Here is a 24379-nt window from a genome sequence, read left to right as displayed (position 1 = left end):
TTGTGCTGCCTCCAAGAAGTAAGGTGAAGAGGAGGTTCCGCTAGGTTCCTCATGACACCCTCTTGCAGACTACCTCGTTGAAAAATGACAGGGATCTTCTCTTTGTGGCTGGTGACTTCAATGGACATGTTGGACAACATACAGGGGGCTTCCATGGCATACATGGAGGCTACGGTTTTGGTTCCCGCAATGAGGAGGGAACCAGACTGCTGGAGTTCTGCGATGCAAATGATCTTATGGTTTGCAATACTAACTTCAGGAAACCTACCAGTCACCTAGTCACCTTCCATTCTGGCAGACACACTAGTCAAATTGACTACATCCTTGTCAGAAAAAGGGAAAGATGGCTGTTTACAAATGCCCTTCCAAATGCTAACTACACTTTACATTGTGGACTGGATGCTTTTTACATGGTACCAGCATTGGTAGGGACTCCAAGTAACTTGCAAAACAAAGATTCTTTGTCACTATCAGTAAGCATGACACACTCACGCATACGTGTGCGCACACACACACGATGAACTTCTTCAAATTCATCAGGGTTTTGGTTGTCCCAGGTCTATAATAAAAGACACTTGCCCAAGATACCATCCAGTAGGACTGAATTCAAAACCACATGGCTTGGAAGCAAGCTTCTTTACCTATACACACACATCATCATCATCATCATTTTCATCGTCATCATTATAATGTCCATTTTTCCATGCTTGCATGGGTTGGATGGAATTTGTAGAGGTATATTTTCTAGGGCTGGATGCCTTTCCTGTTGCCAACCATCACCTGTTTCTAAGCAAGTTAATATTTCTCCTCCATGGCCAGGTACGTTTTTCACAGAATATTGGAAAGGACACTGCTTGTATGACAGTGACACTCATTTACAACTGTCATGCAATATAACGACAATGAGACATAGACATGCACTCACTCACTCACACACACTCACACACACACACATTCATTCATATATATATATATATATATATCAAGATTAATCAGCCAAAATTGCGAAGATGATCCGGTTCTTGACTGAAGATTGAAAGCTTCGAATGACCCGTCCGTGTTTTTTGTATTGTCTTCTGAATGTTTTGCATTCTTGTCCCATTTGGTATTTTATATATATATATAGCGGTGTACATACCCTTTATTCTCTTATATATATATATACATGATGGGCTTCTCTTGGTTTCCATCTACCAAATCCATTCAGAAGGCTTTGGTTGGCCTCTGGTTACTGTAGAAGACACTTGCCCAAGGTGCCACGTAGTGGGACTGAACCTAGAAACATGTGGTTGGGGAGCAAAACCTCTTACCACACAACTACACTTGCACCTTCTTGCCGCAATACTTTCACCTCCTCCTCTTCATCGTCGTCATCATCATTCTTGCTATTACAAATACATTTTTATTTTGTTGTAGGTTCGTGCTAATGTAAAAGTGTTAACTAAAGAACGAGACAACCTCAAAGACATGTATGATGGAGTAAGTTCTTTCATTGGTTCTCATTTATCAATTATCTCATTCCTATTTTTTTTCTTATGTCTGTGATGAGGGCACAAAAGTGGCAAAGTCTACCACCAGGCATATGGCCCAGAAAGACCTCAGGTGCTGATCCTATGTGATGAGGAGGGAGAGCACATGTCTGTGAAGTTCTGCGAGTACCATGTAATCATGTACCTATAAAAGCATGTGCCCTCCTGGCTCTCTGGGTTTCAAACCTGTAGATTTCTACTTTTGGAGCATCATCAGGGATGAAACCAGACAGTGGCCTCCATAGTGTCAGGGGCACATTGAGGGTTGCCATCATGAGCATGGTGGAGGGCATAGGTGGGAGCCACTTGATCCTGGTATGCTGTTATTTCCTGGCTGCATTGGGGCCGTCATTAGGGAATGAAGGAGGATTTATCTAATGGCCTGTTTCAGAGATATTTTTGCTTGAACATGTGTCTCATTTTTCTGGAAGAAATAGTTTTCTGTATGATGTTTTTTTTTATTTGTTTGTTTTATTGTAGTTTGTTTTGTTCCCAGTTGCCAGGGGCAACCTGTATGTGTGGTGTGTGTATGGTGATAGTGGTGGTGTGTGGGTGGGTGATATTGTTCTTAGTAAATTCTAATATACAATGCATTCCAAATATACTGAGTCCTCTCCTGAATTGTGGGTTCTATAGTCACACAGTTTTTTCAATTTGGTGCAGGGCGGGGGTGAGGATAGCAATATTAAATATTGTCTCACCTGTTTACCTGGAGTAGATAGTTGAGTTGAATCATTTGTCTACCTGGTGACTCGTTAATAATTGGTCCTGTGCCGAAGTCAGAAGGAATTATTATTGTGTTAAATGTTTAGTGCTGTTATTTGTTCAAACCATTGTATAATTTTATTGTAGAATAATTCTTGACAATATATTCCAAGAACTCTTGATAAAACAGTTTGGATTATGGCTTTTCTGTTTCATCTCCATCCTTTAATTGGTTTCTGAGCAGTGTTGGTGGATGTAATGAAGACCTATTTTCTGCCTCTTTCTTCTGTTATCTCATTCTTCTACTACAGTTCCATTTACTTTAATTACTCTCTAATTAATTATCTGTAATAAATTAACTCATCATATCATTAAAGGCCAAGGAGGAACTCCAGAAATTGAGACGAGAAATACTTCGCTCTCCAAAATCACCCAGAACATCGTTAGCTGCTCAAGCCGTGTTGCGCCAAGTAGAGAATGAACGAGATAATGCCTCAGCTGACCTTCAGAGAATAATGACGGAGAGAGACAGCTTACAAGAAAGACTTCGGGTAATTTCTTATCTTAACCCTTTACCATTTAAACTGGCTACATCTGGCCCAAATATTTTATCTGTTTCATAATCAAACTGGCCAGATCCAGCCTCTCACATCTGGCTGACAATGTCATTCTAAAAATAAACAATCACATTATTGAAATCCCAGAGCTATGAGATAATACATGATGTCTTTTAAGATAATCTGAACAAATAAGCATTTCTATTGACAGATTAATCCGAATGCTAAAGGGTTAAATAGTTGAGCTGCAGTCTTAAGATTTTTTTTTAATGAATTTATATTTTTATTATCATTCATAGGAAAAAAGAGGGCACTAATAACACCTGTTGAGGTTGTTCTCAAAAATAAGACATCAGCCAAATGCAAGAATACACTTCACTAAGCCCCTTCAGGATGAGGTGGTTTAACCCTTTCATTACGAACCTGGGGCTGAAACTGGCTCTGGCATACAAATGTCTTGTTTACATAAGTTTCAAATTAAAATCTTCCACCAAACCTTAGTTATAATTAATGTTCCTAACACTAGCTTAATGATAACTATGTTATTTTAATAGATTCTTTGTTATATCTAAAATAATTGAGAAAAACACGGAGCATCTCAACAGAAATACAGTAACGAAAAGGTTAAGAAATTTATATTGATGCTTGATTAAATTTTTAGGTTTAAAGTATGTTGCAAGTGTTGTGTGATGATAATTAAGCAGATTGTTATATTTCGGCTTTACAGTGTTTTAAATCCAGGTTTTGTCCCTATCAAGGGGCGTGGCTGGATCTACCTCAGTGCCATAGCAATTGCCCTCACACCATCTTGCCATCTTGCCCAGTTTTGGGCATCCTCCTTTTACAAACTAACCCTCCTAATCTCCACCTCCACCTGTCTCCTTCATGTTTTCCTTGCTCTACTTAGTTTTCTTGCTCCAGTTAATTCAATCACCCTCCTCAACACATACACACCACCTCATTACACACACCACCACATTACATACAGACATATTATGTATGTGTATATATATATAAATTTAAAATGAGGGTGAGAAATTGGATATTAATTTAACATCAATTTAACACCAGTGGTCTAGCATATTAAAACCTGAAAGTTCAGTAAATTGTATTACATATATATAAGAAGGATGACCACTATGGTCATCCCTCTTATATGTATATATCTGTATATATATATATATATATATATATATATATATATATATATATATATATATATATATAGATGTATATGTATACATGCATATGTATAGACGTATGTGTATCATCATCATCATCGTTTAATGTCCACTTTCCATGTTGGCATGGGTTGAACGGTTTGATTGGGGACTGGTGACCCAGATGGTTGCACCAGGCTCCAATCTGATCTGGTAGAGTTTCTACAGCTGGATGCCCTTCCTAACGCCAACCACTCTGAGAGTGTAGTGGGTGTTTTTTACGTGCCACTGGCATGAGGGCCAATCAGGCAGTACTGGCAACAGCCTAGCTCAAATGGTGTTTTTACGTGTCACCTGCACAGGAGCCAGTCAAGTGGCACTGGAAACGCCCTCGCTCGAATGTTGTTTTTCACGTACCACCGGTACAAGTACCAGTAAAGCGACACTGATAATGATCACGCTTGGATGGTGCTCTTCACTAGCATGGATGCCAGTCACGTGGTTCTGTCATTGAATTTGATTTCAGTCTCGCTTGCCTTAACAGGTCTTCGCAAGCAGAGTTTAGTGTCTAATGCAAGAAAGGTACGCCTATATATATATATATATATATATATATATATATAACAAAGTGAAGTTGTAAGGTAGCACACGAGTGGAAATATATATGAAAGAAGGTTTGAAAATGCAATTTTAAAAGATGTTTATTTACTTGACTGGTTTCATTTTTTTAGAAAAAGCTTGTCAAAAGTAAAATGTAAAGCTTTGTTGTGTTAAGTACTGTCAGTAATGTCAGTTGCTCTAGCAACAGTCACACTCGGATGGTGCTCTTAGCACTCCACTAGCACAGATGCCAGTCATTGATTTCGATTTCGATTTCCAAAATAATTTAATATTTTCTTGGATTTTTTTCCTTCTTTCCAGCTGTCCACAGATTCATCGTTAACTGAACGAGCTCATCTGGAACAGAAAGTGGAAGATCTTAGTTGCCAGTTAAGTCTAGTGAGTTATTTGGTTTGTACTTTTGTCTGCTTTCATCATCATCATTTAGCGTCCGCTTTCCATGCTAGCATGGGTTGGACGGTTCAACTGGGGTCTGGGAGGCCAGAAGGCTGCACCAGGCCCAGTCTGATCTGGCAATGTTTCTACGGCTGGATGCCCTGCCTAACGCCAACCACTCCGTGAGTGTAGTGGGTGCTTTTTACATGTCACCGGCACAGGTGCCAGACGGGGCTGGCAAACGGCCACGGTCGGATGGTGCTATTTACTTGCCACCGGCACGGGGGCCAGGCGAGGCTGGCAACAGCCACGATCGGATGGTGCTTTTTATGTGCCACCGGCACGGATCTGTTAAAACTGCTAAATAAGTAAGCAGGGTCTTTTGGGTTGAATGCCCAGTGGTACCTGTTTCTGATTAGACATTGGATGAGGTACCATGTGATACTTGGTTCTGCTCTTTGCCCTCTGAGGGGGCATTGCCTATGGTGATACTTGCATTCAATTTTATTGGTGTTTGCCCTTCCTTTAAACAATGTTAGTGGCTGGAGAAGAGAGATTTCATCATCAGCATCATCTTCAGCATCATCCCCTTTTATCATCTGCCTTCCATGCTGGCATGAGTTGAACAGTTTAACAAAATCCAGCATGCGCTCCAGAGGGCTGCATTGAGCTCCAATGTTTGTTTTGGCTGGATGCTCTTCCTAATGTCCCTTGATTAGGTATTTGGTCCCATGGCAACTATCTGTCTACTACTACTACTACTACTATCAAGATTATTCAGTGGTTTTATCTTTATCACGTGCTTTCACTGCACTTCCAAGCACACTTCTGTGTGCCTTGTAGTGCTATTTTCCGTATATTATATATACTTGTTAGTCCTGGTGTCTTTGTTATGTATTTGTCTGATTATTATTGTTATTATTATTATATTAAGGCGGCAAGCTAGCAGAATTGTTAGCACGCTGGGCAAAATGCTTAGCAGCATTTCATCCACCCTTATGTTCTGTGTTCAAATTCTGCTGAGGTTGTCTTTGCCTTTCATCCTTTTGGGGTCTATAAAATGACCAGTAAAACACTGGGGTCAGTGTAATCAACTAGTCCCCTCCCCTTAAAATTTCAAGCTTTGTACTTTTGGTAGAAAGGATTATTATTATTATTATTATTATTATTATTATTTTACTGGTTTCATTTATTGGTCTGTGCCCATGCTGGGGCACCTACCTTCAATGAACTTGGTTGATTATAATGACCCGGGACTGTTTTGGTGGGTTCTGTTTCTTTATTGAGTTTGCTTCTGTAGACATGTTTGTGGTTCTCTACAACTACTACTACTACTACTACCACTACTTACATTTTCTTTTATGTAATTTATGCAACAACACAACAACAACAACAACAACAAACAGAGTGAAGTTGAGCGAGATGAGTTACAGTTACGTGTGAACAATCTGAAAGATGACGTCCATTCGTTGGAAGAGCGAATCAAGAATCAGGCAGTTCAATATCAGGATTCCCATGAAGAGCTTTCCAAACAAAGGATGACAGCAACACAAATGAGGTGAGGATGATGATGGTGATGATGATGATTATTGTGATTGTAATGAAGGTGATGATGGTGAGAATGATGATTGTGATTATGAAGGTGATTGTGGTGGTGGTGGTGGTTGGTGGTATTGGTGATGATGATGATGATGGTGGTAGTGGTATTGGTAATGATGATGGTGATGGTGATGACGAAGGTAATGGTGATGGTGGTGGTGGTGATATGCTGGTTTTGTTTTGTTTGCTTTGCTATTATCATTACCACCACAACTACTACTGTCACTATACCATTATAAGCATCATTACCATACCACCACCACCACCACCAACACCACCATCGGCACCACCATCATACCATCAGCTCCATCACCATAGCTAATGCTAGCACCATTACAAGGTGCTACTAGAGGTAAATTCCTCACTTCTTCAGAACTACTTTCTCTTTAACTTCACTATCTTTACCATTCCTGTATGTATGTGTGTGTGTGTGTGTGTGTGTGTGTGTGTGTGTGATATATATATATTATATTAGAGTAAGAATCAAAACCAAGGCAGAACGAGTACCTCAAGTCATTTAGAATAATTTAATTAGGGTAAGGTGAATATGAAGTCTTACAGCTGTTTCTGGGATAACCCAAGTGGTAGGTTAGCATGTCCACACACTTGGTATTCCATCATCAGAGACAAAGTATGAACATTTTAGATAAGGAAAATTTACAGTTTACAAGGAATAAAATATATTCACAGTTTATAAAGAATAAAATAGAAGAATAAAGAGTAAAGGTAGAATACAGGTGGGAGAATAACACACACACGTATTTGGAATTTTTCATTCTTCAGAATCTATTTACTCATTCTTTCCAATCTACTGACTCATTTTTCTATAAAACATGAAAAATTATTTCTTTAAAAGACTTTTAGCTGAAGAGGCAGAGCGTTCTTTGTCTGAAATCCAACGCCGTTTAAACCACCGTGAAGAAGACATTCATAATCAAACCCACAAAATAAGCAATTTAGAAGAACAACTGCAAGAATATGAGAAAGTTTCACACCAGAGCCGCAATGAAATCAACCAGCTTCAGTCTACAATTAATGCCATGGATCGAGAGAAAGATTCTTTACAGATGACTGTTGATGAAAAAACAGAACGTTTGGCTGTTTTTAGGGAGGAACTTCTTGCAAAGGTTTGTTAATTATTTCTCTGGCATTATGTCGTCAGCTTATAATGTGCTGTAATTATTTTGGAGATTCTTTTTAATTTCTTTTGGTTTATTGTGTTGCATCTCCACTCCTCCCTTTGTTTTCATATAATTCCATTTTGCCTATGTCCACACAACTTGGAATTGTTATTGTTTGTGTGAAACAGCTCTACTTGTTCAAATTCCACCGATATCGACTTTGCCTTTCATGCTTTCGGAGTCAATTAAATAAGTACCAGTTATGCACTGGGGATCGATGTAATTAACTTAATTTCTTCCCCAAAATTTCAGGCCTTGTGCCTACAGGAGAAAGGATTATTATTAACAAAAAGGTGGCAAACTGTCAGAATCATTAGCACATCAGGTAAAATACTTAGTGGCATTTCTTCTAATCTTTAGATTCTGAGTTCAAATTCTGCTGAGGTTGATTTTGTCTTTTATCCTTTCATGGTTGATTAAATAAGTATCAGTTAAACATAGGGATCAATGTAATCAACTTGTCCCCTCCCTACAAATTTCAGGCCTTGTGCCTTTCGTAGAAAGCATTATTATTATTATTATTATTATCATTATTATTATTATTATTGAGTGAGAGAGCAGTGCATGTCATCAAAGTGACACTGGAGTAAAATATACCCATCATGACTACCCGTCTGATAAGGGTACACTAGGCACATGCATCACAACTATATGTGTGCGACATGGTGATCTCATATCAAGATAAGCTGCACTTGCAGGTGGGGCCCTGTTAGAATTTTTCTTCTGGTCGAGTAACCCATCCTGCTCAAAAGGTCCCTGAGTAAGGGTTGTTTAAGGATGTTGAACGAAACACCCATGTTTCCAGAGGTGAATTATTCAAACCCTACAGAATCCCTCTCAACACATGGCTATGATGCTCCTCCACTACTTCTGCTCGTGATCAGAGATGCACATATCGTCAGCCACTAAGGGACATGCTCAACTGGTTAAGGTCAAACAACTGACAAGCAAATCTGTGGTATTGAGCAGAATATTTGTTGTAGCCCATCTTTCATATATTTCTTTATTTCCCACAAGGGGCTAAACATAAAGGGGACAAACAAGGACAGACAAAGGGATTAAGTCGATTACATCGACCCCAGTGCGAAATGTACATGATAACACTTCCAATCAGTTAAGATCAGAATCCATGAGAGCCACTGTCTGGTACTGCATCAGGGCATTTATTATTATTATTATTATTGAGTGAGAGAGCAGTGCATGTCATCAAAGTGACACTGGAGTAAAATATACCCATCATGACTACCCGTCTGATAAGGGTACACTAGGCACATGCATCACAACTATATGTGTGCGACATGTGATCTCATATCAAGATAAGCTGCACTTGCAGGTGGGGCCCTGTTAGAATTTTTCTTCTGGTCGAGTAACCCATCCTGCTCAAAAGGTCCCTGAGTAAGGGTTGTTTAAGGATGTTGAACGAAACACCCATGTTTCCAGAGGTGAATTATTCAAACCCTACAGAATCCTCTCAACACATGGCTATGATGCTCCTCCACTACTTCTGCTCGTGATCAGAGATGCACATATCGTCAGCCACTAAGGGACATGCTCAACTGGTTAAGGTCAAACAACTGACAAGCAAATCTGTGGTATTGAGCAGAATATTTGTTGTAGCCCATCTTTCATATATTTCTTTATTTCCCACAAGGGGCTAAACATAAAGGGGACAAACAAGGACAGACAAAGGGATTAAGTCGATTACATCGACCCCAGTGCGAAATGTACATGATAACACTTCCAATCAGTTAAGATCAGAATCCATGAGAGCCACTGTCTGGTACTGCATCAGGGCATTTATTATTATTATTATTATATATTTAAAAGAATATGAAAGAATAAAAATTGAAATAATATGAATTATTATTACTGTTGTCATTGTTCATACTACTACTACTACTACTACTACTACTACTCGGACATTTGGTGGTCAGGATAATCCTGGGCCTGTGGGGTTCCTTGATTGGCCCTAGCTGAAGTTTCTCCTTTATCAGGACTGCATCAGTCATGTGACCACATACTTTGCATACTTTTATTGCCTTTCACAGTTTTTTCCATTTCTTCTCCCCGTCCTTTATGTAAATCTCCAAACAAATTGTTGACTATCATTGTTGTCTGTTGCTTTCATCTTTATCACCGTTGCTAATAAAGGAAACCATCATTATTGTTGTTATTATTCTCTCATTAGTCATGAGTATGAAAGTTAAGTTCTATGCTTATTAGAACGTTGCACTGAATTTAATTTATTTCCCTTGTGTGTTCATTGTTTTCTTATGTCTTTTTCAGGACAGAACCATAAGTGACTTTAAAGTGCAAATCAGTCAGCTTGAATCTCAGCTTGAGTGAGTAGCTTCTTTACAAATCCCTCCTCCTCCTCCTCCTCATCATCATCACCATCATCATCCCCCTCCTCCTCCCCTCATCTCCCCTCCTCCTCTCCACCCCTCCTCCCATTAGCTGAGGAAAATGGCTTTGTGCCAAGGGATGAGGGGAAGTTTGATTGTGATAGAGGGATATAAAAGATACATGGTTACCCAGGTGTAAGAATAGGGGAAAGGAGAGCAAGTGACTGGGTGGAAGAAGGTGTAGATGTGTGTGCGTATATATATGGGTATATGATTACACCTGTGTATGTGTGTGTATAAAAATGTATGTAGGTGGGTATGTGTATGTATATGTATGTGTAAATATATACATATTGACATGTGTATGTATGTGTATGTATGTATGTATGTATATGTGTGAGTGTATTATGCAGGTGGGTGTGTATATATGGGTGTAGGGATGTGTGGTTCACCCTCAGTGATATAGATGTGGAATGAGTCAGACTGTCTGTGAGCTTCCCTAGTCTTGCAGTAACTGTGATGACAAGCTTATGGTGAGATTGTCTTCCAACCATAAATTATATGAACTATGGCCAAAATTGACCATATGGGTGTCCGTTGTGTTAATGTATGTACGAGAATGTATGTATATGCATCCCAACCTAAGCTAGCTAAACAACCTTTCGCCCCCTACACATTCTAGCCTGCATATATCTTCCCTTTCCTTTTTATAGTGCCTTTCCTTTGTCTTAAACCCAATGAAACTCAATCCATCCTTGTCCATCCATTCACTTCCCCTACAGATTTATTTATTTTTTTTTTTTATCAACAGTTATTCGTCTATATCGCCAAATGCCTGCAATTCTTATTAAAGAAACATAATAGTAATTGAAAATTGTAGCATTATTTCATTCCCTAATCAGATGGGTACATAACAACACAACAGCCTAAACTCAGGAACTTTAGTGAGATACAAACCTTTATGTATGTATGTGCCTGATGAGACCCAGACTGCAAAATGGATGCAACACAGCATGTTGAACAGAGTCCCACCCATAAGGGACAGTAGCAGGATGGGTCGAAATGACCATTGTACAAAATAAAGATTAATACCAAATCCATCTTCTGGTTACTTAAGAAATTACTATTATTATTATCTCAACTAACACAGCCAAGTTCCTGTAGTAGATCCAATAGAAATATACCCCAACTGTAGATGACACCAGGCAGCCCTAACTGTGCCACTACCCTACGCATCACTTCAACACACTAATCGACATATACCCATTAGTTCAAAAGATTAAATGTATATATATGTGTGTGTGTGTGTGTGTGAAAGTGTGTGTATGTGTTGCCTTGCCTTGACATCTCATGACAGTTGTAAATGAGTGTCACTGTCATACAAGCAGTGTCGTTTGTTTCTTACTTTCTGTAAAAACATTTTCTGGCCATTTGGAAATACTACTTTGCTTGCAAACAGGGTTGTTGACCAGAAGGATGTTTGACTATAGAATATTGACCCCTGTGAATTCTTCCTCACCCATACATGCATGGAAATGTGGACATTAAAATGAAGGTTTGGGCTGAATATAGAATTGTGATGTTGGTCGTTTGCAGTTTCTCTTATCCTTTAGTATTTGATATTCTCTGAAATATTCTGTCATTCTTCTTCTGTTATAATATTCTGTCATTCTTTTTCTGTTTTAACTCTTTAGCAGTCATATCCAGCCCAAATATTCTACCTGTTTTATGTTCAAATAGGACAGATCTGGCATCTTACACTTATCCTATAATGTCATTCTAAAAATAAGCACTCACATTATTGAAATCTTGAAACTCTGAGATAATGTCTGATTAACACAAAATAATGTGAATAAATAAATATTACATTTGACAGAATAAACTGAATGCTAAAGGGTTAATATTCTGTCATTCTTCTTCTGTTGTTCTTTTCTCATAATATTCTGTCATTCTTCTTCTGTTATAATATTCTGTTCTTCTTCTGTTGTAATATTCTGTCATTCTTCTTCTGTTGTAATATTCTGTTCTTCTTCTGTTGTAATATTCTGTCATTCTTCTTTTGTTGTAGACATGTGAACAGCAGTCTTTCTCTAAAAGAACGTGAGATGAAGAGTATAAAGAGGCAGTTTGATAAGATGTCTGATGAATTCAACGAAACCAGTCGCAATAAAGATGCAGTTCTACGTGAGAATAAACGGCTTCAAGAAGACTTAGCTGTAATGACAAGTGAAAATCAAGTAGGAAATTTTTGCTTGAATAAATAGTTCTGCAGAATTTTAATGCTACTCCTTTAATAGTTTGGACATATAGATAAGGTGGTGAAGCATGATCTTCAAGCTTTGGGCCTTACAGAGGCAATGACTAGTGACCGAGGTCTCTGGTAATATGCTGTGCTTGATAGGGCTCATCAAACTCAGTGAAAGCATAATTCTGGCTGATGCTGGTGTCACATAACTGGCACCCATGCCAGTGGCACATAAAAAGCACCTTTTGAGCATTGGGCCCCACAGAGACAAAGTGGCCGATACCAGTGGCATGTGAAAAGCACCTTTCGAGTGTTGGGTCTTGTGGAAGCAATGACGAATGACCAACCCCTTTGGCATTATTCTGTGCTTGAGCAGAGACCTATCAAGCCAAGTGAAATTGCAGTCTTATGTGCATTTCACCATTCTGATTGTTTAGAGCCCTGTGATAGATGTCCCAAATGCATTTTGATGCTCAACAATAATGGATCCTCAGGGAACACTTTATTGTATCAAGTTACAGATAATTATGTCTAAAGTTGGATGGATGGATGGATGGTGAGGCAATTTATATGCTGAAAATGAGAAGAATAAGCAAAATAGTTTTGTATTAATGTGTTGCGATATGTTGGTGAGACTTGAAGATGTTTTCCCTATGTTTTCTGTCAGGTTATCAATAAAGATCTGCAAAATTGTTTAGAAGAGAAAGATTCTTTAAAGAAGCAAATTCAAAGCTACATGATGGAAGTGCAAAGAGTTGGCGATTTGCTGTCATCAAAGGTCAGTGTTTTACTTGAAACTTCTGTGAATTTTTTAGATTAATGTCAGGAAATGTTCCTTATTTAGAAGAGATTTGAAGTAAATTTGAAACAAAGCAAAATTGGTTGTGTCTCTTTCAGGAACAAGAACGCTCTGACATGCTGGAGCAATATCGTACTTTGTCTGCTGAAGCGGAGCAGTACCAAAATACCAATCATCAACTGGAGACTGAGGGTTCAAATCTTCGTTTAGAAGTTATTTCGAAAGAATCTGAAATTAGAATGCTTAAAGAGAAGCTGGAACGCATGGATATAGAAATTCATGAGGTTAGTTTGAAATACATTTTCTTTACATCTTCAATTCTTTATAGATTTAGCACCTGATCCAGTAGCGTAATAATTAATCCAAAAAATAAATAAATGAACTTGATGTAATCAACTAAATGTCTCCCCCCCGCCCTGCAAAAAATTGCTGGTCTTGTGCCAAAGTACGAAACTCTTGTTGTTTTCACTTTGTAAATGTGCAGCCTTTTGTATTCTTTGTGATATTTTCCAAATCATCCAAACAATAAGATGGAATCCAATAATGGCAACTCCAGATTGGACTGTTCCAAAATCAAAGAAAAGAAGTTCCCATTTCACTTTAGTGTTTCTGGTTGGGTCCAGTCTCTCCCTGCAAAATACAAACACATCCGTAAGATCTGATCTTATGATCATGTGAGATGGAAAAACAAGAAGATATCTACAATATTGTCCTTTGTCTTTTATAGCACCTAGGAGCACAGCAAGCTTATGAACTCCAAGTTTCCAATTTGAATCGTACTTTGTCAAAACTGGAAGAGAATCTTCAGCAGTATGATGATGAGAAACAAAACTTGACTCAAGATATTAATGCAGTTCGAGATCTTTGTTGCCGCTTGGAAGCATCCAAAGAGTCATTACAGAGACAGGTTACAGCTGTTTCTGTGGAAAAAGAACAGGTAGGGCTAATTAAACTAATCAAGTTTATTCAATTAAATTATTACATCAATAAATGTTTTGTGTATGTAATATATTTTTGCAGTTTGGGTGGAGATAAGGGGGTCCAGTCTCTATTCCCAGGCAATGTTTGGGCCAAGTAAGGGAGTTTAATGTTAAATATTTGCTGACCAGTGAAATTCATTCAAATCCTTTTATTAAAATGTTGAAGCAAAAGCCAAAGAGGAGCAGATTTTCTTTTCTGAAGTTGTTTTTAAATAAATTCAAAGATTTTAAAAATCCAGTTCTATAAATGTTATATCAGTGGTATGAGGAAGAACACAAGCACCTGTTCCAATGATTCTCAAATGGGTGGTATTTTGCTTCCTGGTGCAGAATTTCAAGTCTAAGGGGAGAAGTTTTTGCCAGATGGACAATTACGGAGGAGTGTCACAGAAGCAATTCCACAATTGGGAAAGAATGTACCTTGTGCATTAAGTGTGTTCATTTATACATAGACACACAGACATCTTGAAAGTGAATAAATTCCTCCCCTCTCTCTTTATATATCATACACACACAATAAGGATCGCCTATTTACTTTTGAGATGTCTGGTATCAGTGGGTGAGTGTGTGTGTATATATATATATATATAAGCAAATTTGTTGTTGAAAATGCACCTAAATTTGAAAAACTTGTAATTGTTTAAAATAAATTTATTTACATATGTACCAAACTGGTTTCAACAATATTTTTTGTTTATCAATGGTAAAAATTTAGAATTATGAATAAGAAAAACATCTTTAAAAGTTTCAATGTTGACAAGTTTAAATGTTCATAACAGACAAATGTAGAATTATGAATTAGAAAAACATGTTTAAAAATTTCGAAGTTGACAAGTTTAAATGTTCATAACAGTCAATTATACTAAAACTGTTCATCAAATTGATGCATATATTTATATATTTTGGATAATTCTTTATTTGTGCTTTTGTTTCATTCACTGAGATATAAGTTTCAAAGAAAACTTCTTTGCCTTTAATACAAACCTCGAAGAGAATGTTTTTGTCTGTTATCTACATGTGTGTATATAGAGATATGCATGACCCCAGTCACTTTATGTATCAACTTCAAAACGATGACAGGTATATTCAACCTCTATTGAATTTGAACCCAAGACCAGGAGATCTGCAACAAATACTGCAAGGCCTTCCATCCAACTTTCTAAAATCCGATCTGTTGTTTCCTCATACCTGTGTTGGCACCTACTCTTCTTTTATATTCTGTTTCACCTGTTGTAGTAATTCTATATAGAAGTGTTTTTCTAATCGTTGTCTTATTCAATGGAATTCTTCTCATGGAAAATTAAGTGATTTTCTATTTTCCTGCCAGTTGCATTCCCAAATCCTTGATATGAAACAAGAGGCCGACACATTACGCGAACAGCTTTCTACCGAAAGAAAAAGTGTTAAAAATTTGGAAGAATTGCTTCAGAATAACAGAGAAAAGGAATTCCATTCCCAATTGGAATTTCAAGAACGTAATGCTGAGCTGAAACAGTTAAAAGATCGATTGACTCTTAATGAAAGTAAACTGTGAGTCACGTCTATTGAAAATGTATTTCGTTGTTGTTGTTTTGTCTTAGGTTAGTTGTAGGACAAGAGGCATTCCAGAAGTGACAACCTTGTTTGTATTTTTTTAATCCCCGACCTCTAGATGTAGTGTTTCTAGGACTGCAATATTCAATGTGTTCTTTCCATAAGACATGAAGTTATGAGTTGATGGAGATTCGACTGCTATGTCCAGCAAATCAAGTATTTTGCTTAGAGCCTTCCTCGTTGTCTTGATATTGCTGTTTTTGTTGTTGTTGCTGCTGCTGTTGCTGTTGAGCGAACGGTCTTCGTCCCAGAGCTCGCAAAATGGGAGAAGTCCAAAACGTGGTCCTTTGCTATTCGTAAGACCCGCAGAAGAGAAAGCAGGTCAACCCCCGACACCGAGAGCATCGACGGATGGATGAATGCGCATCCAGGCTCAGCGGTTGCATAGGAAGTCGGGGACAAGAAACAGGAAGAAAGAGTGAGAGAAAGTTGGAGCGAAAGAGTACAACAGGAGTCACCACCACCCATTGCCGGAGCCTTGTGGAGCTTTAGGTGTTTTTGCTCAATAAGCACACACAACGCCTGGTCTGGGAATCGAAACCGCGATCCTCCGATTGCGAGTCTGCTGCCCTAATCATTGGGCCATTGCACCTCCACTGTTGCTGCTGCTTCTGTTTTTGCTATTATTGTTGCTGCTGCTTCTGTTGTTGCTGTTATTGTTGTTGCTGCTTCTGTTTTTGCTGCTGGTTAACCCCAAGTTAACTCAAATTGAGTAGGCCATGGCCATCCCATCGTTTTCCTAAATCCAGGGAACCAGCCGCTACATTGTCTAACACATAAATTTTCTAAGAAGTATAAAGTGATTTAAAAGCAATTTGGCTCTTATTTCTAGCAAGTTGAGTGACTACATACAGGTTTCCTTAGCTCACTATTTCTTGGTTGTCTGTTATATATTGCTATTGTTGTTTAACCCTGGGTCAGGCTTGGTGATGCATAATTAGGATTTAAGACACATCAGCTATGATCATCTATCCATTTTTTTTCAGGCACATAGTCTACCTCAAAGTACATTAGAAAATATGTGTGTGCATTGTGTGTATATGCGTGTGTGTATGTGTGTGTGTGTGTGTGTGTGTGTGTGTGTGTGTGTGTGTGTGTAGCACCATTCAAGCTTGAGTTGATGCCAGTGACGCATGACTGGCTCCCCGTGCCGGTGGAATGTAAAAAGTGCTATCTGAATGTGATCGCTTCCAGTGCCCCTGGACTGGCTCCTGTGCTGGTGGCACGTAAAAAGCACCCACTACATGCTTGGAGTGGTTGGCATTAGGAAAGGCATCCAGCTGTAGAAACTTTGCCAAATCAGATTGGAGCCTGGTACAGCCTACTGGCTTGCCGGTCCTCAGTCAAACCATCCAACTCATACCAGCATGAAAAACAGACGTTAAAGGATGATGGTGATGATGATGATGATATATCAATAGGTTGATTGCAAAATGCAATAAGTGCCAAAATAATGTTTTTGTAGATGTTGTTATCAATCTATTGTCCATGGAAGTGGGAACTTTATTGCATAATTAGTTTTTTGCGCTATGAATCATATCTCCAGCTTTTTCGTGTTAAAAAGTAACTTTTATCGCAAAACACAATAAACGCCATTACTCTTTCACCACAAAATGAAATATATTCACCTGGTCAATCAGGGTGCTCGATTTGTCCAACATGGCAGTCCCCTAGTTATGAAGCCAACTCTATGGTATGTATATGTGGCAATAAAAAAGATTGTGTTTGGACGAAAAATCAATTAAATGCATTGATTTTCCATGAAATCTTGCATACCAAGATTTTAGGTGAATGTGTGATTTTCATATTTCTATAGAGTTAGATAATCACAAATAAAATGGGTGTGGCGTCCCAAGAAATATTTGTAAGAGAAAAACTTACTCCCCTCAATCCAGTGGAAATGGATTTATTGCATTTTGCTATCAAACCCTTCTACTTATTTCCCTCTCTCTCTCTCTCTCTCTCTCACACACACACATACACTCACATCAAAATTGCTGACCTGGCCAATGACAGTACCACCTGATTGGCAATCGTGCCAGTGGAACGTTAAAAGCACCATTTGGCTTGTTGGGTGTTTATTATCTGCATCAAAGATAAATAATTTTCTTGTAAAGAAAGAATTTTGTCTTTTTTAGTCAAAGCCAGAGCAGAGACATTGCTTCTCTTCGGACAAGGAATGTTGAACTGGAAGGAGATATAGAACGATTTCGACGACAGCTAACCAGTGAGAAATTCGAACGGTATGTGATAAGTTGCTATTAAAATAGCAACATTTTAGTTTTTATAAAATCACTTGTGAAATTTATCTTTTTTTTTCTCTCATCATCCAAATCATAGCTACCTGGGAAGTTCATCATCAATTTTGCTACAGACTTAAAAAAACAACTAATTAGTTAATGTTATAATTACAGAATAATCTAACTAGAGCTAATTAAGCAGGGAGACAAAAACTGATATTAGTGCTAGTGCATGCATATACAGATGCGTGCGTGTGCACATACATGCGAGTACTGTCCAAATTTCCAACCAATCACATACAGCGTATCAAGTTTCAGGCATTTTGATTGGGTTTTGGATAGAAAATTCACAAAAACGTCACTTCTATTGATTTTTTAATGGCTTTGCGGGGTGACTGGGGAAATGTAAAGATGTGCACAACCACCCTTGGATGGTTTTGAATGACCATAGAAAGTGCGAGCCCTCTAACTGAAAATTTGTGGATTTGTATAAAGGACACACAGACAGACATTTTACTGTTTATATATATGGAGATGCAAAGGAAATAACTGTACGTGTTCTAGTCTTATAGCCTCTTTAGCAAGTCAGATTTCACCCTGAACTTACTGAAGTAGTAATAGAAGTGAATGTACAAATATGTAGACTTGTTAGACTAGAAAACTAGAATTGGTTTAATAACTTAGAGATGTCATCCACATAAATACCGATTTTTTTAACTACTTTGTAATGTCCTTTGCTACCTACTTTCTTCCAATTTCTCTAATCCTGTTTCTTAATTTTGTATGGATATATCTACAGTACACTTCCACCAAAATGTCCCCTTTCCACCTGCCTTGAACCTTGCCCCAGCTAAAGATCTATTTGATAACCCTTAAGAGGCTACCCTCTGTATTCTAAGTTTCCTTCTCCTCTTCCTGTTTGTCAACTGTTTCTCTAAACCTGTGGCTTTTGTTGACTCTTTAAGATTCCATATCTTCCTTTTTCGACCAGCTTACAAATGCAATAGAAAGAGCTGATTAGGAAAAGAATTAGTTTCGAGAAGAAGATGCTGTTCAGGTTTGTGTTAGGGTGGGACACGACTGATACATCTTTCTTGTAAACCAACCACAGAAGGAATTCTTACCTAAAGATCACACTCATTGACTTTGCAGAAAACCTTTGATAAAGCACCATTTGTAGTTTGGTGGCTGCTATGAAAACTATCTGTAGATGAATGATTTATGAGAGATGTGTTTACCATGTATAGGACTGGTGTCAGAGAGTTAGAGTTAGCAATGAATGTAGTGAAGAATTTATCATGCAGGCCATTATCTGTCAGGCTTCTTACAGTCCCTATTTTTGTTCTTATTAGTGAGCGTGCTGTACAAGAACTTCGTCGTCATGGTATTTCTCCACCAATTACTGGAGATTATTCAAGTATTTCCAGATCCACAAGTCCATCCAAGTAAGTTATCATTTTCTCTACAGTTGATTTTGTTGAAATAAGTTTAATTTTTCCCCACTTTTGAGTTTCATTCCTCAGTCATTTTGTATTTGGTTTACTGTTTTCTTCAGCACTTGTCATTCCATTTATTTCTGGTTACATTTTTAATAAACTCAACACTGACTGGGTCCCTGTTTAAATTCTGAAAGATCATCAAGATGTTATTTATGATGATGTTATGCAATAAGTCATAAGCATGAAAGCCACAACACAACATACAGTGCTAAAAAAATCAAGAATATTTTCACCAACAAAAGTATCAAACGTTTTTCTTTTTTTTTAAATATTTATATATTGGCAAAATGGGACAGTTTTGGGTCCTTGTGTTGGGTTACCATAGAGGGCCTCTGTATAGGATCATCATATAGGGTTATTATATAGATCATTCAGGGCCTCCATACAAAGTGATTATATAGAAGATCATTCAGGGTCATCACACAAAGTGACTATATAAATCATTCATGGCCACCATACAAGGTGATTATATAGGAGATCATTCAGGGCTATCATACAAAGTGAGTATATAGGAGGTCATTCAGGGCCACCATACAAAGTGACCATATAGGTCATTCAGGGCCACCATACAAAGTGACTATATAAGACCACCATACAAGAGTCCCCATTCAACACACATTCAAAGTTACTGCTGATTACATATTATTTGATGGTAATCCATTGTTTAACAAGGTTGATCCCTCAGAACGATGAATCTCTTTCCTTTTTGTCTATTTAAGGTAGAGGCAGTGCCCATGGCCTTTTTTAAGCCCTCCTAGAAGTAGGGGAAGTACCTAGAGCCTCTGTTGACTCTCCTAAAGAGGTGAGAGCACTGCCCGTGGCTATTATAGGCCCTTTCGAGGTAGTAGGAGAATTGTTTGTCTCTTTTGTTGAGTGTCCCAAAGAGTTGGGAGCTGTGCTTATGCCCCTGCAGAGTCTTCCAGATTAGTGAGAGGGATTTTGTTGGTCACAGTTTCATATCACCTTCTGGCCCATGAGTGGATTTAGAGGAGTTACAAATACTCAAACTAGGTTCTCAATTGGGGGATGGGGGTGGCCTATGGTACCGATGCCCTCTATAACTCCTTAGAAGCCTCAACCTTTTGTGTTTTTTTTCAATTACTTTAAATATTACAAAGAATTTCGTAAAATAACTTTGTTATCATTCAGCTAGTGTTTGGAACATAAATTGTGACAAAGGTTTAGTGGAAGATTTTAATTCAAAACTTATGAAAACAAGACATTTATACTCAGAGCCAGAGGCGGTTTCAGCCGGGTTGGTAATGAATGAAAGGGTTAAACTAAAGCTAAATACACTGGACAATCCTTGCTCCTCTTCTTGAGCCATTTCGAGTTGTAGGTGCTGGTTGTTTGAATTGCTTTCATTGCAACTCTAAATAGCAGTGAATAAAATCAATGACTTATCTATTAAAAACTAAAACCTGATTGTATGCCAGGAACCTTTTTAGTTTTTCTAATCTAATTGTGGTTTTATGTCTTTATTTTGTAGATTCTCCAAAGCAAACAATCTTAGCAGCCGCTTAACACCTCCTGTGAGTTCAGTCAATGAGAAGACTGCAGTTTTAATGAAAGGCACCAAGTCACTTTAGACAGACCAAAGTTTAGTATTTCCAACATTATCTCCTTCTTCCACTGATGCTGCTGCTGTATAAGACCAAGATTGGAATCTAGTAAAAATGTTTATTAACAAGTGTCTGACTCGCAAACTTAGTTGAACCACGACTAGTCTTAGTGAAGGGTATGTACCAGATCAGGGACAGAGAGAGAGGGAGGGGGGGCACACACAACAATAGTAGTTATGTATAAGTCTATTAACTACCTGTGATGTTTGCCACTACACAGCAAACATACAAATACACACACACACAACACATACATGCATATAGACACACACACACGCTCGCACGCACACACACACACACGCACACACACACACATTTTAGAGTCTCAGTTTCATGGCTTCTTCTTTCCCATAGAAACTTTTTCATAATTAATAATTCATTTCTTTACAATTCATTTCTTTACAAATCATTAACCTTGTATATTATTGTACAGTCTTCTTGCAGGAGTATACAGGGTGTCCATAAATTACCGTTACAATTTGAAGTGTAGAAGTGTGGAAGTTGTTAAGATAATGTATGGACACTATGTAGATTTGTGTGATGCAATGTAAATAGATATGTGTGCATGCGTGATGTTTGTTTATATGTGTGTGTGTGTGTGTATGCATGTTAATGTTTGTTGTTTTGATAGAGTCCTCGATATAATTACTAATCAATATTTTGCCCCCCCCCCCCCAGCCACCTTCTGTTTCATGATAACCTCGATGTCCATGTCACCTTTCCAGATCATTTTCTGTTACCCTAACAAATTGTATTCCCCTTTCCTCCCCATCCCCCCCCCACTTCAATATTTCAAGATATTCTTTACCATGAAGTAAATTGATGTCTCTTAGGTTTCACACTCAATTCTTTCTTCTTTTTATCTCACACTGGAGACTGCTTTCCAATTCTCAGAGACCTTTCAAATTAAAACAAAAAGCCAAAATGGCTTCTGTCGTATTTTAGGAATTGTAAAATCTCAATTAAACAAATGATTGTATTAATAAGCTAAGAATGTTTATTAGGCATTTATTGATAAGCTTGGTTTGTTTAGAGAATATATTTGTATATATGTATATATTTAATGTATGTTTGTTGAGCAGAGTGATGGCAAAGAGCATGATTGTCAAATGCATATATAATGTTATGTATATATCGAATATCAAGTGTATATAATGTTTAATGTTTATGTTGAGTATTGTATATATGTGAATATGTTCATTTACATTTTGATGTGTGTGTGTATATATTTGTGTTTGTGTATATATATGTGTGTGTGTGTATATATATATGGGTGTGTGTATGTGTGTGTGTATGAAGATATACTCATGGATGTGTATGTGTGTCTGTGAGTGTACATATTTATTTGGGATGTATGCATATATTGATGTTTTGTTCTCTCTATGTACTTGTTTGTATGTGTGTCTGTATGTGGAAATATAATAGGTTGATCGTCCATTCCAGATAAAAATTTCCCCCAAATTCTAGAACTCATTCTCTACATTAGCTGTACTGTAGCATATAGAATTTAAATGTCCAAAGACTCAACATGATATCAGCAGTAGATATAAAGTAACAAGCTATGATAACTAAAACTGTTTTCAACTTTTAAATCATGTAAAATCTAAGAAGATTAATATTTTTTAATTAATGTTATCGACTGAAAGTTGTTTGATTTTCACTTCCAGACATTCCAGTAATATCTTTCTACTCAACTCCTCTAATCTCATCAATGTTTATCATGTGATTAATTGTTTGAAAACTGTTTTGGAATCAATACATTCTCTCCTCTGTCTCTCTCAGACTATAAACTCTGACCTTTTAAATCATGACCATATTTTTACATCATTCTTAATCCCTTAACGTATGTCTTGAGCCTCTGATATCTGGATCTTGACCCTTGAGACTTTGATATATAAACCTTGATTCACTGATGCAACAATTTTCAGCTGTTTTAATCGATAACTTACTAAACAAATTGCCAAAACTGTTATGACATACCATGACTATTTTAAATGTTTTATTCTTTTTATTACATAGAAAAACAAAATGAGTGTATGTGTTGCACTTAGCCTCAAAGAAACACATATGCACCAATGTTGTGCCTTAAAACACTAAAGTTTCCTAAACACCCTGGTATTTTCTGACTCACCTCAAAGACATGCAGCACACCTGTGGGCAATCTATGGCACAATAATCCCACAAAGCACATTGGTTGACAATTGCTACATTAATATATAAGTGTTGAGCCTTTGATGTAGGGGGATGTGTATCCATTAATAGATATTTGGGACCATTGAGGTATCAGAGCATAAACTACGAAACACAGAATTCATATATATTTATATATATGAATTCTGTGTTTCGTGTGTGTATATATATGTGTGTGTGTGTGTGTGTGTGTGGTGTGTGTGTGTGTGTGTGTGTGTGTGTATATATATATATATATATATATATGTTAGTTAGTTAGTTAGTTAGTTAATTTGGCTCAAAAGCAAATAGCAAGGCCATGTAGGGGGACATGGAGTTAAGTACAGGGTGGTGTTCATGTAAAGAGTTCAGGCCACTTGAGGTCCAGGGAGGCTTTGAACAAAGCGGTCGTCGGCATCTTCACCATCTCGTCAGGCAGCTTGTTCCACGGATCCGCACCCGGACGGAGAAAGCTCCTCTTCTTCGATTGAGATGAAATCGTCGCAGGTAGAGCTTTTCGGAATGACCCCGCAGCCGACGCTCTGGAGCAGGAGTGAAGAACAGCTCTTTCGAGAGGTTACACTTTCCGCTTATGATGTTGTGGGCGAGACTGAGATCACCACGGCGGCGTCGTTTTTCAAGAGAATAAAGGTCGAGCGTCCTCAGCCTTTCTTCGTAGGACAAATTTTTGAGACCATGAACCATGCGGGTAGCCAGCTTCTGGACTCTTTCGAGATGCTGTATGTCTTTGAGGAGATAAGGAGAAGAGGCTTGAATCCCATACTCCAATATGGGTCTCACCAGCGTGACATAGAGTGGTAGGAATATGGCTGCTGTGAGCATTCCGAATGACCGTCGAATCAAGAACAGAATTCCGCGTGCTTTGTTGGCAGCATGGACGCACTGGGCCAAAGGCGAAAAGGAGGAATCCACCAAGATACCCAGGTCCTTTACCTGATCGGTCCTCTCCAGCAGCAGACGACCCGGCTTGAAATCAAGTTGAGTTGCAGGAGTAGAGCCGACAGGCAGATGACAGCACTTTGACACGTTCAGACACAGGTCCCAATCGTTAGACCACTTCCAAATTTGGTGGAGGCATCGACGAAGATCCTCTATATTACCGCGAGGAGCGACCAGTTTGATATCGTTGGCAAATAGAA

The 24379-nt window shown here is 38.1% G+C and overlaps 1 protein-coding gene across 3 annotated transcripts in view; it reads left to right on the top strand.

Annotated features, from left to right (window-relative positions):
- The window catches only part of LOC115218479 (centrosomal protein of 135 kDa-like), a 67282-nt gene extending 45320 nt beyond the window's left edge, over positions 1-21962 (top strand). For 2 of the 3 annotated variants that reach the window (XM_029788322.2, XM_036508292.1), the window contains 14 exons: positions 1417-1479; positions 2612-2785; positions 4873-4950; positions 6354-6505; positions 7403-7673; positions 10014-10069; positions 12141-12309; positions 12985-13095; positions 13215-13400; positions 13844-14053; positions 15424-15626; positions 17828-17932; positions 19282-19374; positions 20918-21962. In XM_029788322.2, the coding sequence (XP_029644182.1) occupies positions 1417-1479; positions 2612-2785; positions 4873-4950; positions 6354-6505; positions 7403-7673; positions 10014-10069; positions 12141-12309; positions 12985-13095; positions 13215-13400; positions 13844-14053; positions 15424-15626; positions 17828-17932; positions 19282-19374; positions 20918-21017 (1971 nt within the window). In that variant the 3' untranslated portion in view covers positions 21018-21962. Of the gene's footprint in view, positions 1-1416; positions 1480-2611; positions 2786-4872; positions 4951-6353; positions 6506-7402; positions 7674-10013; positions 10070-12140; positions 12310-12984; positions 13096-13214; positions 13401-13843; positions 14054-15423; positions 15627-17827; positions 17933-19281; positions 19375-20917 lie in introns of those variants that run through there. The other variant, XR_005001669.1, reaches the window with a different exon arrangement.
- The last annotated feature ends 2417 nt before the right edge of the window (positions 21963-24379 follow it).

The sequence above is a fragment of the Octopus sinensis genome, linkage group LG13 (assembly GCF_006345805.1).
Source record: "Octopus sinensis linkage group LG13, ASM634580v1, whole genome shotgun sequence".
NCBI classification, from domain to species: Eukaryota; Metazoa; Mollusca; class Cephalopoda; order Octopoda; family Octopodidae; genus Octopus; species Octopus sinensis.
The sequence above is the reverse complement of the archived record's forward strand: the minus strand, read 5'-3'. Positions and strand labels throughout refer to the sequence as shown.